The 15,563-nt window shown below is 42.3% G+C and overlaps 1 protein-coding gene across 1 annotated transcript in view; it reads right to left on the reverse strand.

Moving 5' to 3' along the window:
- The window catches only part of dcc (DCC netrin 1 receptor), a 137,222-nt gene that overhangs the window by 16,394 nt on the left and 105,265 nt on the right, over positions 1-15,563 (reverse strand). The window contains exons 22-23 of the mRNA XM_030743288.1: positions 12,861-13,163; positions 532-680 (exon numbers count right to left, since the gene is read on the reverse strand). Of these exons, the coding sequence (XP_030599148.1) occupies positions 532-680; positions 12,861-13,163 (452 nt within the window). The remainder of the gene's footprint in view (positions 1-531; positions 681-12,860; positions 13,164-15,563) is intronic.

Genomic DNA, 15,563 nt, shown 5'->3' on the forward strand with positions numbered 1-15,563 from the left:
GTGCTGCATTTTTAACTGTAAATTTGTGAAGCTCTTCACGGCTTTGGGTATTACAACACAATAGTTTAGCACAGAAACATTCAACCCCTCCGAGGCTACAGAAGGGTCACAGAAGGGTCACAGAGGGGTCACAGGGGGGTCATAGAGGGATCGTGTATCCATCTTTTCTCAAAGGTTCATCTAAATTCATGCCCAAGAGCTATTTTGTTATAGGAAGGGACAAAATGAACATGTGTGATGAAGCTGTAGATATTTCAGCAGATAACCTCAAATAATTCTGAGCAGCAGAAGATCAGCTGGTCCAATGAATTACTGTAGTCCCTATTTGTGATTCATGTGTTATGTGACAGACAACCAACAGATAAACAGATATGTGAACAGTTTGAAATCATTGCTGCAGCTGAATTTAGCATGAAGACTAAACCCACAGAAACGATGTTTGACGTGGACACTCATCACCTCGGTGATGTTCCTGTGGTGTAAAACATTAATCAGCGATGCCCCCTCCAACATGCTTAAATGCAGACTTACATTTGCAGCTGAGTCCTCAGCAGGTTTTGTTCCTGCCTCCTCCGGTAAGTCCGGCGCCGTCGGTACCGAGACAGGCAGCAGAGGAGAGCGAGCCTTACCAGCCTGACCCAGAGAGGCCGTCTTCACCTGGGGCTTTGGGAGGCTCGCACCTGGACCAAACAGATGGAGTTCAGATGTCAAATAATTACCTAAACACACTGATTTCCATTATTTTTAATCTGCTTTGTCTTTAGTACGCAGTGTTCTGTCAAAGTGTCCGGGAGCTGTAATCAGGCTGCAATGAGAGATTTTAAAGATGAGAAAGCTCAGAATAAAAGTCAGCCAGGACAAAGTAGTGACCGTATTAAGATAATCAGTGATTTTTGACCGAAATCAGGAACTTTAGAGAGAGAACAGCAAGTAGAATACCTCACTGATCAACCTCACCAGGACCTACAGTGAGGACATCAGGATGTCACTCAGACTGGACAAGTGTGGCTGAATGGTTGCAAAGAGAGAAAAGGCGATCTGGACTAAAGGGGTTGAGTTCCCAGAAGGCAAAATAGTAGACATGCAGGACAGCTACAAGCTCCTGGGTATCCCACAGGCCAATGGGAACCATGATAAAGATGCACGAAGGTCAACCCCAGCCAAATACCTCCAGAAGGTAAGACAGGTACACCCTACTGGTCACTACACACCCAACTGGCACAATAAGCTGGCCACAGGAGAAGATAGATGCCACTGATGTCAAGACATGAAACCTCCTCACAATACATGGAGGTCCAGTAACCTGAGACTCTGTGAGCAACACAATAAAGGGTGGAACACAACTGAAGAACATCAGGAAGATGCCCCTCTGAGATGAACTGCTCCAAGAGGTCCTCAGGCAGCTGGAGACAGACAATTATGAGGAACAGGGAGGGGAACCATCATGGATGACCAAGCCCCTGCATGGGATATACCATCAACAGATAGAGGAAGTGGCTGACATCAGGTCCTGTGGGACTTCAAGTTCCAGACAAACAGGAAACTGGAAGAGTGGCTCCAGCAGATTCCAGGCACAACATCAGAGGTCTGTCTGGAAGAGTACAGTCCTAGAAACAGCCAGAGAACCCTCAAACTCTCAGAGGACCCCGAGCTAACACATCACAGTTACACACAGAGGTGAACTGACAAAAATTAGCACCAGCTAACAGAAATAAAGACAAATTAACATTCATGGGAGTTAAACTATTTCAGCTCTGGATGCTGAATAACAAGACTATCGAGTAAAGCTGGAGCTGTTTTATTCAAGTTTATTTTTACATCGAGACCAAAAAAAAAAAAAAAGCAAAGGAAAAGGAAAAGGAAAGGCTTTGGAGAGGAAAATTACAGAACTTAATGGTAAGTTCTGAAAAAATTGTAACTGTAATTTGATTCCACCTTGGTCCAGGCCGTTCTTTGTGGAGTTCTCCCCGTGTCTGCGTGGGGTTCCTCCGGGTACTCCGGTTTCCTCCCACAGTCCAAAGACATGCACTACTGGGGTTAGTTTAAATGGAGACTCTAAATTGCCCATAGGTGTGAATGTGAGTGTGAATGGTTGTCTGTCTCTCTGTGTTACCCTGTGACAGGCCGGCGACCTGTGGGATAGGCTTCAGCCCCCCCCTCGCGCAACCCTGAACAAGATAAGAAAAGGAAGAAAATGGATGGATGGAGTTCCCTTCATCTTACGATTAGGAATCCACCACAGAGGAGCAACTTAAAGAAAACAAATGAAAAGACTGAAACAAAATGACAAGAAGAAAAAATGGATCACAAGATTCACCTTTGTATTAGCAACTGCTGGCAGGTATCGCATCACTTCAGAGCTCCTATTAAATGGATGAGTACTCATACAGTGCTTTTTCTTACCAGACACTCAAAGCACATTTGTCTACAAACCACACTCATCCATTCACACAGCACTTTATTTTGTGTGTGTACTATAAGTGCTCACACACATCACATGCTGATGGATGTATTGGGGGCACACTGGGGTTCTTACCCAAGAACACTTCAACATGGGGACCACCAACCTTCCAATTACTGGCCCACCCTCACTGCCTTCCTGGGCATCCTCCCCAGTGGGTACTCATCCTCTGGTAGTCCCTGGAACTGTTAGGAAGCATCTAAAAAGGTCACAGGGGACTTCAACTGCATAAAGGTTCTGATGCTCTTTACCCTCTTTTGGCTTCAAAAACAATTACAAATCGGGCTGCCGTGCTCACAGTTACTATTGAGCTGTCCCATAGCCCGAAAATTTTAAACTCCTGGTCGTTGTAGTTTGACCTGGTAACACAGAGCTGCTATTGATCGTTCTAAATGACAAGTTCACATGCAACTTAATGAGGCATCCAACTGGAAACACATATAAAGTCTGAGCCATTCATCCATCTGCCTGAAAATCCATCCATTCATCCATCCATCCATCCATCCATCCATCCATCCATCCATCCATCCATCCATCCATGTCCATTTTATATTATCGATTTGGTAGACATTCAATAAAAATGAAATGCAAACAAATAAATACTTGGAATGGACCAACAGTCAAACTAACAGGGAAACAGGCATTGAAGTAGCAGAGAAAATATATCAATGAATACATCTAACTGCTTTCTCCACAATACAAAAACCACGTAGGACATTGAAAGATTCCACTTACAGGCTACAAAGTGAAGGTGAAAGGAAAACAACATGAAAAGGAAAAACTGGAGACAAAAGAGCGATGTCTGTTTTTTTTCTCATCTCCGATTCCCTGAATAACCTCCTCATGTCTGAAGACATCCCGAGGCTTCTTCTACCCACAATCCCCTCCTCCCTGCCCTGCACTACTTCACTTCTTGATCGATACATTGTTTCTCCCTGAGAAACAAAACACCTGGAACAGCTTCGATAGGAGTGGATTACACTGGAGGCTGTCGAGTTTTAAACTGCTTTAAACATCAGTGGTGTAGAAAACTTCATGTTTTACTGCGCTTGCACCAAAGCTGTGTCCACCTCAGTAATTTATAAAAACATGTATGTGAAAACGAGTCATTCTACCAAATACTGCAGTACAACACCAACTGGCCACACGCTCAACAAAGAATATACACTATCTATAAACAACAGTATTTTTTAATGACCTTTGAAAAACAATATGGACTTTTGGATGTACATTATCAGTCATATGAATGGGTCCAAACCTTTGAGTGGTACTATATAACTCAGGGTTAGAGAAACAGTTGATTTGAAAGAAGAAACAAAATGAATATTTGGTATTAAAATGTGCCCACTGTCAGCAAAATCTTGCACCATTTGACTGAGGAGTTACAATCAGGTAGATCAGCAATCAGCTGATACTGTTGGGCTTCACTTGTGGCTAAAGTGACAAATTTGAAGAGATGAAAGGAACTTCTCAAAGGATAAAACTGGCCCAGCTTAAATCTGCCAAACTGTCAAAATGGTGCGTGGTAAAAGCCTGAGTGTTTTGGTAATGGCTGTCCAAAATAGTCAAAATGAACTAATTTTAACTTAAAATATGATTTAGAAAATCCTTTCAGCTCTATCTGACTTATTTCACAGTTTCATGGTTTCAGTAACCCATAAGAGCTTTGGAAGGAAATGCACTGACACTGACAAATCAAATCAAAAGACGTCCAGAACCACAACTTATTTTTTTCTTCTCAAAATTCAAATAGTTCACTACAGAAAAAAGCCTCTATATGGCCCTTATGGTTCATAACTGGACCATAAGGGCCATATAGTAGCCAAGATCAGGCCCAAATGTGTCTGCTATTTGGTACACAGTACACAGTGTTAATAGTGTATGATTGGTTCTTTCCAGCAATGATGCTAATTTAGTGACTTTGTCATTAGACTTTCCTTTTTATTTACTTTATTAAATGACAAATTCAGCTGGTACTTGTCAAGACCTCATCTCCTCCATGTAAATGAGCTCGCCGGTCTCGATGCTCTCTGATCTGACTGTGTTTAATTAATGGAGGAGTTAATCAATTATCAGGGTTTCAGCTTGAAGCACCTTTATACTGCATGAATGGGATAAATGTAAGCAGAGGTGGATACTAAAGAACTGACTCTCCAACGTATTCACTTTTGCATTTGAAGACACTTGGTTGTTTACCAGACCACCTGCATCTTTGCATTTCTCTTGCACAGGAGAAGGAAGGAAGGAACTAAAAATATAAATACGCTCCCCATTTTTCATCTGTCTAAACTTCTGGAGCGTGCTGACCTTGGAGGGGCACCAGAGTGGCTTTGAGTCTGTATTTTTCAGTGCGGCTACTTTATTTTCACAGTAATACTGACCTTGTGCAGCTCTGAATGTCTCTACGTCTGGTTTAGAAATTCCTGCCAGCTTCATTTCCAACTGAAGCACGACCAAATGTGTTTGTATGACTTCTCAGCACGCTGCTGTCAGACCGAATCCAAACTGAACTGAGCCCCGGAAAAAAAAAAAAAAAAAAAGGAATGTGGAAAAACACAATGAGCTGCTGCAGTAAAAAGCTGAAGCAAAGGTTACACATCCACAGTGGAGGAAGCCATAAAAGAGGGTTTCACGGTGCCTAGCTCACCCTCAGGGGGTTTGTCAGAGAGGGATGAGGGGCGGAGGTGGGGGGACCCATGGCTTGTCTGCTCAGAGAGAGGTGGATATATTTACCAGACAAGCAGGAGTGGAGGTGTGAAATGCCCGCCGGGGGTCACATCAGAGGTGTCTGTGTCTGCTTTTGGGTCGAAAGCAAAGATGGAGAGATTTACAGCGATAGGAGATGAAGATGGAAGGGGCGGGGTTATTGATCTGAGAACAAAAAAATGTGTCTTTGAGAAGATTTCACGTCTCTGGAGGGAGTCAGACAATGTCTCATCCGTTTCATAGAGAAGTTTTATGTTTCTTTGTCTGCTTGTTTACCTTCTTCCTATTTTCTGGTTTCACCCTTGTGTGTACACGTCTACCTGACCTATGATTTTTGATCCAAGTCTTAGAATGCTGTGAATTATATGGAGGTCGGTTTCTACAATGAAAAGAAAGAAAAAGGACAAAATGTTCTAGTAGTAGCAGGAGTGGTAGTACCAGTGTCATAATGCTATATGATAATTTAAATCGGTCCCAAAAAGAGTAAATACCATCTCAGATTTATATTCAATCTTCCTTCCATCCATTTTCTTCTGCTTATCCTTTTTTTTCAGGGTCACGGGGGGGCTGCAGCTGTCATAGGGCGAGAGGCAGGGTACACCTGTACAGGTCGTCAGCCTGTCGCAGGGCCAACACAGAGAGACAGACAACCTTTCACACTCACATTCACACCTACTGGCAATTTAGAATCACCAATTAGCATGACCCCAGTAACTGCATGTCTTTACCTGGAGAAAACCCTCGCAGACACGGGGAGAACATGCAGGTGGATTCGAACATAGGACCTTCTTGCTGTGAGGCAGCAGAGCTAACCACCACCCCACTGTGCAGCCCTATATTATATATTGTAGAAAGATTTTACTTTGGCACATTATGTATAATTTATTTATACTGCTTTAATATCATAATTTTCTATTGCTACATTATTAGAATTAGTTTCCACTTAGTAAACTACAATCTTTACTTACAGTCATATTATTTTCAATCTCATTGTACATCCTGTATAATGACAATAAAGGCATTCTATTCTATTCTATTTTGATGGAGCAGAAAATAATTTTCCTGAAACAGAAAGCAGTTTATATTCAGACCATAATAATAATTCAGTCTAAAGCAGATGGATTCAGTTCAGTTTGAATCAATACAATATTTGGATTCCTCCATCAGCTGATCCAAAGGTCATTCATATGACAGTAGCTGTAGTGTAGAGGAAGTTAAATGTTATCCATCATGGATAACAGGCAGCAGGACACTTTCTCTCCCAGACTGATGCAGCTGTGCAGCCACAGGGACAGATGTGGAAAGTCTGTTCTACCTGTTGCTTTTTACAGGTGGTTCTAATTGGAATCTTTGAGCTCCTTTTTTATATTAAACTGTGCTCCTCGATTTATGTAATGCCCATCCATCCAGTCTCCTAGCAGCCTATCCCAGCTGCCACAGACCAAAGCACAGAGCACACCCCCGACAGGTCACCAGTGTTGGCATCTCTAAATAATGACACAGAATCTCATAATATTGGTAATAGCCTACTATCATATATTACTGCTTTAGAGTTTGATTATATTGATCTAGTTTATTGATAAGTTAAAAACTGATAAAAAAAAAGATTAAATAACTTATCTCATTGCTTTGCCAGAGTATTTATATTTTTTCATACGTATTTTCCCCTTAATTGGTTTTTGTTAATCCTATTTTCCTCTCTTTGGTAGAAATGGGCTTCTGTGAAACGACAGTAGAAGTACCTTAAACTTTCTCATTTGAATATTACAAAGTGAGTACAGAGCCTTTGATGTATGAAGGCCTCAGAGCACATCCTGATCACCTCCCTACGTCTGATCAAACTGACCCCCCCACCAACACACACACACACACACACACACACACACACACACACACACACACACACACACACACACACACACACACACACACACACACACACACAGCATCTGAGCTTCTGCACGCCTGCAGGTATAAAGCCTAATGACTCTCCTTCATCTTTCATCTCTTCTGCTTACCATGACACGGCCAGTAAAAGTTCATAAGCATATGAGATCACAGCTTTGACCTGTCTTTATCTGTGTGACGATTAAATAATAAATATATTACATGAATTATTTGTCAGTGTGGGTCAGTGTTTGAATTTTTCATGTCCTGTTCTATTTTTTTTTCTTGATGACATCAATGTATTTTTGCCATATAGTCAGCCATGATGATTTAGCTGACATTTTCTGTAGTGCCACCCTCAGAATAAACTACCAGGACTCTGTATAATGAAGGGTGTGTGTGTGTGTGTGTGTATATATATATATATGTGTGTGTATATATACATACATTTCTTTCTGTGCCCTAGCATGGCCGTTCAATTGCTACAGATAGCCATTTTAAAGCACCAAAGCTTTTCATTGGTAATAACGCTGTTTCTCCGAGGCGAGATGAAGGTGTACACTTACAAACATCCATCACAGCTGGCTCTGTGTCTGCCTCCAGCTGTGGCTGTAATGTCTTTTCTCAGTATCAGACACTGAGTCAGACAATCCCATTACAGCTTCCAGCATTAAACCGCACATTCAGGCCAATTTAGGTGAATAACTGTCCACCATCACACTTTAGTCTGCAGATGGGCTTAGGAGAGTCGATTTAAAAAGAGAAGAAGGTCTCAATTTATAAAGTGATGTAAAATGAAGGAGCTGAGCAGTGGAGGCTTCTGTGGTCTGCTTCAGCTGAAGGTCAGAAATAGAAGCTGCTGATAGTATTGATTTATGACACATTGTTTTGAGAGAGGCAGCATGGATGTAGTTGCCTTTTTCCTTTCTACTTTTTTCATTCACTGCACAGTGTTTCATTCTCTTTTGGAGAAAATATGTAAAATGCATAACATGGTAATACAAGAAAGAAGCTTAAGGGAGGTGGTTGAAGCAGATTGTTGGATTTACAAAGGTAAACTCTTTAATAATGGAGACACAAACCTAGAGACTGGTTAACAACCCGCTGCTAATCAGCGAGGGGCTGTTCAAGGTTGTCAGCTGTCACCGGGTGAAACTGGTAACAAAGAGGGCGCAGCACCAAAAAACCTCCTTGTTGTTGCTAGCAGATAGTTTGCATGGAAAACACCCACTTGTTTGCAAACAATTGCCAAGTACTCACAGAACAGTAATGAAACTTGAACAAGTGTGATGCAAACAGGAAACGGAGACCACTGTCCTACAAAGTAAAAGTTGCACCTAGTGTCTCAGTGCAGCTGGCATCACTTTTCACTACCACTCAGTGAGTAGTTTCAGAGTGTTTGCAGACTAGTTGGTGTATTCCAGCTACAGCAATCTGCTGGTACCCAAAGCAGTATGCAGTACTATATACATTTTTGTGACCGAATTAGCCTAGCAACTGCCACAACTACTCGCCAACAGGTTTTTTTCCCTAGTGACCAGTGGTTGCCAACTATTGTTGACCAACAGTTTTGTTGTACGTCTTCAGGATTCTTGAAAGAATTTAGATCTACAAATATATATTTTATGTATTTTCACTCCTGTTTAACAGACTAACGCTGGAATCAACACACTGACAATAACAGTCAGTTTTATTGAAAAAAAAAGTGAGCAAATACTGACTTCATTGCATTTTTCATGCTTTACAAAACCATGCAGTTGACTCACTGGTGCACAGGTTCTGGCCCCTGGGCTGCATGTGTGACTCCCCTGATGTAAAGAAAACTTCTCACACATGCTCTCTCCTCCCCCCTCGCTTTCTCTGTCTCACCCAAACAATCCAATTAAACCATGAAAACATCTCATTATTTTCACCCAGGGAGTCATTCAGACCTGGATAAACACACAAACAAGACCAACAATGAACATCAAAAGCCATCGCTCACTACTCTGTTTTTTCTCCCTGGAGAAGGTGGGGAAAAGAGGGGGCTCGATGGAAGTAGTGCTGCCTGGCTCTGAGGCTCTGTGTTAGGGAGGAGGGCCGAGGGGGAGGGGTGGGCGGGGTCACGGGGTGAGCGCCGGGTCTCTCGCAGTTGTCGCCTCAGGCTCGCGATTTCTCAGCGAAAGGTTTCCAGGAGCCAAAAATCAATGTTAATCTGAGGCCACCTGGGCATGTAAACAGAGCCATAATGGAACCGTATACACCCACGCACACACAGAGGCAACGCACACCCAACGAAAGCAGGAACACATACACACATACAAACAGAGCCCAGGGATCACATGTACTGTAGGCAACATTTCTTTTTCTTTTCTTCACATTGCTGCAGGCTACCAGACACAGTATGACAGGATGAGCTGCAGAGGGACAGGAACAAGCCTGAAAGATCTAAAACAGAGAGTCAAAGGGGGAGACAAAGACAAAGACAGAAAAAAGGAGACAGAGAGGGAATAAGGGAATGTCTGAGAGGAATGGTGCTCTCGCCTCCATTATAGTTCATTTTCTCGGGTCTCGTGGGGAACAATTTGTGGACTAGAAAGTTTTAAAAGGACACAGTAGAATCACATCGCCGTGTGCCATTTAATACTAACCAGAGCTTTGAAAATCAGGGGAGGAGTGGTCCTGATTATTCAAAATTAATGTAACTACTTTGAAATGATTTTACTTTTATTGTAGAGCACAGACATTGGTGATGAAAGTGCTGATCTTTTCACACACCATGAGGGAAAATCAGGAAGGCAACAAGTGGGCAATGATGAGGGATGAGACCAGAGATGGTCAATAAAGTTTAGTGAAAACAGGTGGAATAATGTCAGATCGGCAGGTACTGAGGTACTCATCTCAACCCCAGGGCAAGTGATTAAGGCAACCACCAATAAAGGTGAAGAAAACTGCTGATTGACAGCTCACTTTGGTCCCACCTACAGAGATCTGCCTGCTCGATTGCCTCTCTAACTACAGTTTATTTCACTGATCACAGCCAGTTCAACAATTTCTCGAGGTGCTTTATATCATAAAGTAATGCATTAAACAGAGAAGCCCAAGAATCTGAAGATCACAGTGAGAGACCTTAGGTACAAGGCTGGGATTTGAGGCAAAGACTGAACAGAGGAGCACAGAGAGACCAGGAACATCACACAGGACAAAACACAAACTACACAAGAGCGCAAGCATAAATTAATGCCACGCAACAGGAGCTGAGAGGTGCTCAGGGCATCATGAGTTAAGGTCACCTGCTTTGTTAAAAGGACGGTTTGAAGCATAATCTTAAAAGTGAAGGTGTCTTTCTCCTGAAGGCATAATGTTGACGGGGCAGCTGGGGCAGCGCCCTCCCGGGCCCAGAATGTACCAAGGGTCCAGCCGACACCACTATCAAACTGATCCATTCCTCCACATTACCCGACATGCATACATCGCATCCAATAAACTAAAGTTGGACAAATTATAAGAGGTTAAGTCATGGTTCTATCTTGTGACCCTAAGCCTAAATTTATTTATGCTATTACAGTGTTGTTACACGTGTGTCCTGACTCCAAACTGTTCCACAGCAGAAGGGCCTAATAGCTGAAGGCTCTGCCTCCCATTAAGAACCACAAGTAAGCCAGCAATCTGAGAGCGACCTACGAGGTCTGATAGGACTGAACAGCTGCACAGAGGGGTTCACAGCCTCTGTGCTGCTTGATTTCCTTGCCAGGAAGCTACAAAAATGAGTTTTGATGATAGATATTGAGAAAAATCAGGTATTTAGCAAAGCCAGTAGTTTCATTCTCTGTCCGTCTTGGATAAATGTACATAATTTCAAGGCAATCCAGCTCATATTTGTGAAGATATTTCAACCCAAAGTGGTTGACTGACTGAGACACGAGTAAAAATAACTGAGGTGACTCTGATTCCCATGAGACCAAATCATTTTTTGTCAAATATAACAGCTGAGAGAGGGAGAGGTTGGATATATGGAATATGGAGAGACCGACAGGCAGCATAAAAAGTGAAAGAAAGAACAGAGGAAGGTCAGTTCAGATCAGATCCAACCCTCTGGCTAATGTCAAGGCCAGTTACAGCATATCTTTCTACAAATACACGCTGTGCGGCGGCTAATGCATTTAGCTTCCCTGAATAAAATATTAAACAAAGCACGGACGCTCACTGGAGAGAATCCAGCTCAAACACAAAGTCACTGAAATCTGACAAACCAATCAGCTGCAGGCTGGGGAGTGGCTGCAGAGAGCCAACACAGAAAGGCAATTTTTAAACATGTCATTTTTATCACCGTGCAAGGCAAACTTCACTAACTGTCCTGCTCTTGCTTCAGCAGAGGGATGATTCAGGGCTGCTGGCATTTCATAATGCAAACATGGTTTCTACTGTGAAGGATTCAAAGTCCTTCTGATTACAGATACATAAATTGGAATTCATATGAATTACAGACACCTTAACGCAGAACAACGTTCTGCTGAATCACTGTAATAGTCTGAAATTTTAATACATATATTATACACATGTATTCTACATAATTCACAACTTCAGCTGGAAAGACATAATTATTCTCTGAAGTGGCTATCAAAGCAAAATGAGAGCGAAACATTATCGTCTACATAAAAACTCTGTTGCCTTTGTATCTGCAGAGAGACACTGAGGATTTACTGTTTGTTTTAATGGAGTTTTAGTTGCAGATTTAACTTAAATACTAAATAACTTTGACACTGGCTCATAATGTCACAAACTGTCTGCTTACATTTGTTATTATGTTGACTGAAAAAGTGGCTTTTACCTCAACACACGCAGATCACAATAACAGCATGTTAAAGGTGCATAATCCATTAAAAACACATAGCAGTGGGTGTAGGTCTGTGGAAGCCGCCGTGCTCCCCCACCACATGCTCATACAGTGGCCTTGAAGGACCTCCCCTTTCCGACCAATCGTGTTTTATGTACGTCTCTAGAGACCGGCCACATTCGGAGAACGCCAAAGGCGAAGGAGACGAGAACTCGTGGAAGGCATTTGTGGGCCGTGGAGAGTCACAAACGCCCTCCACGGCCCACAATCTGAACCGTCAGACTGAAGCTATGAAGCATCATACTTATGTTTATCATCTGAAATCTTATCAGAAAAGCTCAGGATATCCTCACATACCTATGGCACTGCTTCACAAAGTTTTACAGCCTCCTGAGGTGTAAATAAAGGCGGACGCTTCTTTCCCATTGGCAGCTGACAGAATACACAACACAGACGAATCCAGTCCACAGTCACTTTGACTTTGTTATCTGAGTACACTCACAGTAGATGAACTGTGGCCAGTTTTTGAGGTGATTCGGGGGTAAAAATGTAAAATACCACAAAATATTTTACTGACTGTATCTGTTTAAAGTCCTGATTTATTGCTAAATGTTGATATTATTATTCAAATATGTTAAAATATAATGTACAAAAACACAAGTTTTACACAAATAGTTGTAGAAACACACCGGCCAACCATTATAGGGTACAGTACTTTATACTGTAAGGTAAAGACCCTACAATATGAGAAAGAAACCCCAACAGTAAGATGACCTCCTATGAACGAGCACCTGGCGATGGTGGGAAGGAAAAAGTCCCGTTTAACAGGAAGAAGCCAAAGACAGAGGTGGAAGGACCCTGATTCCAGATAATCTGATGACCCTGCCCAGAAGACTAGAGTCACTCCTGCTGAGAACATTATAGCTGCCCGAGAAAAGGGACAATACAACACTGTCAGTCATAATACATTTATCAAGCAACTGTACTCACTGGATTGTGGCAACATGGAAGTGTACACCTTGGGGTCGATGGTCCCCATGGGCGGTGGCAGCAGTGGGTTGGTGAAGCTTCTTAGCGGGTGGGTGGGCCGGACGCAGGCTGTCGGGATGGTCCGACTGCTCCCGACCTGGGCCTCCTCTGCCGCAGCGGTGGCTGCAGGGGCACCCGGGACCGGGCCTACCGTGGGAACGTGCTCCCCAGGCGGGGCGGAGGAACCGGGGAGGAGAGGAGCAGCCTGCTGAGGTGGAGGCTGCTGCTGGAGGAGAGGATTGGAGGAGGGGTCCGAGGGCATAGCTAAGGATAGAAGGAGGAGAAGGAGATGAAGGGATGTCGGAGGTTAAGAGGAAAAGGAAAGATGGGAGATGTTAAGGAGGGGAATTAGAAACAAGTTTGAGTAACTGCGTTATAATTACTGGAAAGAGATATCGCTGATTTTTAACTGTATTCTTTGGCACTTTGAGCACTTTGGTGAGTGATATCGAGGAATTTTATCCATAAAAGACATCTTTACACTCACGCAGTGATAAATATCACTACAGGCTGGAGGGAAAATGTAGATTTTGTTGAAATTCCACTACGACGTTGCAGCCACCACACTTTTCTTTCTCTTATAAAGCTACATCTGTATAATTTAAGACTTTATTTAAAACGTCAATCTTCTCCTTAAGCATAAAGAAACCCTGCTAGGTTTGTAGTTTTATACCATTTCTCGTTGAATGTGAAGCATCATGCTGGTGCTTCTCCGTTGGCTGAATTTCTCCACACTGTGTGAAACCCTGTTTTATCTTGTCAAAGACATGTGAGAGGAAAAAAGAAGAGGAGCTTCTTGCTAAAGGAAAAGAGAAAAAAATCTCCTGTGTGCGCAAACATGGCTCTGGTGTGTCACGAGAGATGAAACTCTTCGTTGTGTAGCTACAGCCAGTCTGATCAGAGAGAACACTGGAAGCTGGTTATTGTATGTAGTGTTCATTAACCGAGCAGAGGGAAGGAACACGAGAGCTGTTAAAGAGTGCGGGGAGAGGGGGAGGAAAAAGTGATGCGGGGGCAAAGAGACGTGAAAGTATGAGACTTTCAAACAGCTCAGAGGGAGGGATGAGACGGGAACAGGGAAAGCTAATAATAATTTGTGTTTCTCCATGAAGATGGTTCATGTGTTATCGAAGCTCATTAGGAAAGTTCTCAAGAAAATACATCTGTATTATCTCCAGACCGAAACACAAAATCAGTAAAAATTACAAACATTCTCCGTCACAGTAACAGATCTTCATGGATACTCTTCAATACTGGGGATGCCTCTGAGGGGAAGAATAAACAGGAACTGCACATTTTTATGGTATTACACAGTATTTGCTTCATTTAGCATTTGCAGAAACTCGTGGAAATATAAATGTTAAAGACATTAATTTAAGAAATGATGTGATGGTTATTTCAGGAATTTCATGTTCAGACTTTGATTGTTGTGATTTGTTTCCAGTGTTTGTGTATGAGAGCAGCACTGTAACTGAGAGTCCTGGATGGAATAATTACACACAGCCAGTGTTAATCTTTAGAGATTCAGATCAAGCGTCATACACAGCAGCATTAGCAGAACTGACTCTGAGACGAGCCCGATATCCTGCTTTAGAAGCTATACTCAGAATCGCTGTGGTTATATGTCCCAGTAATAAATGGAGATTACAGTAAGAACACTTCTTTATCATAATAATCTGTTTAAACTTGTATGACATGAGAAACTATTTAAAAGAGTTTATGTGCACCCCAGTATGAGGAAACCAGTTTCTTTGGCAGGAAACAGCAAATGCTGAGCCTTCGAAGGCCTCGAAAAGATTCAACATCTGTCTGTCGAATAACTGAGACAAAGTCTGAGTCACACATCTTTAATATCTATAACTTCTGTCTTGTAAAAGCACATCAACATAACTCACTCCCCCCACAAATACCTGCTGAAATAATCATAGAAAAAAAGAACACAGGTGGTTATTTGGTATTTTCTGGTATTTGTTACCAACTTCTTTAATATGTTGTTGGACAAAAAGAATTAGTTGTGACAGATTAAAGCAGGAAGACTATAAATGATCAACTTGATGCTGACAGGACTTTAATTTAACCCTCTGAGCTAAACCATCGTTAGCTGATGATCCTAACCCTAACTCTGTCCTGTCAGATTATGGCATTTTTATTTTTACTTTTTTGTTCTTTTTTAAAAATTGCACTCTCATTGTGGCAATCAGGGAACAAAAATATAATAATTCTGACACATAATAACAATTTTTTCCTCAAAAGGTTCTTTGTCCTGTCCCCTAAACCTGGGGTTAGGGGACAGGGTTGGACTAAAAGAGACAAAACACAAGTGTCCAAAATACTGTCAGGTGACATGAGCTGGCATGGTAACAGGAACCACACCTATCTTCTGTGATCATTGGCCAGGGTTACCAAATTAATGAAAGGATGTACAGAAAAATCTTCCCTTCAATATTCCAGAAGCCTTTCAGAGGATGACTAATATCTACCTGCAGCTACGAAGAAAGCGGACCACAAATCATCTGGACTCAAACAGCATCCTGGTGTAATCATCAGGATTCAGGAGGATTCAGTGTTTGAGCACGCTAATGAATCAAGCTAAATTTATCTGAGTTCTGCAGAGATCACTGTCTAAGTTTAATTAGCCGTAGAGCAGCAGAGTCTCTGATTGGG

Source organism: Archocentrus centrarchus, chromosome 12 (assembly GCF_007364275.1).
Source record: "Archocentrus centrarchus isolate MPI-CPG fArcCen1 chromosome 12, fArcCen1, whole genome shotgun sequence".
In the NCBI taxonomy this organism is placed as follows: domain Eukaryota; kingdom Metazoa; phylum Chordata; class Actinopteri; order Cichliformes; family Cichlidae; genus Archocentrus; species Archocentrus centrarchus.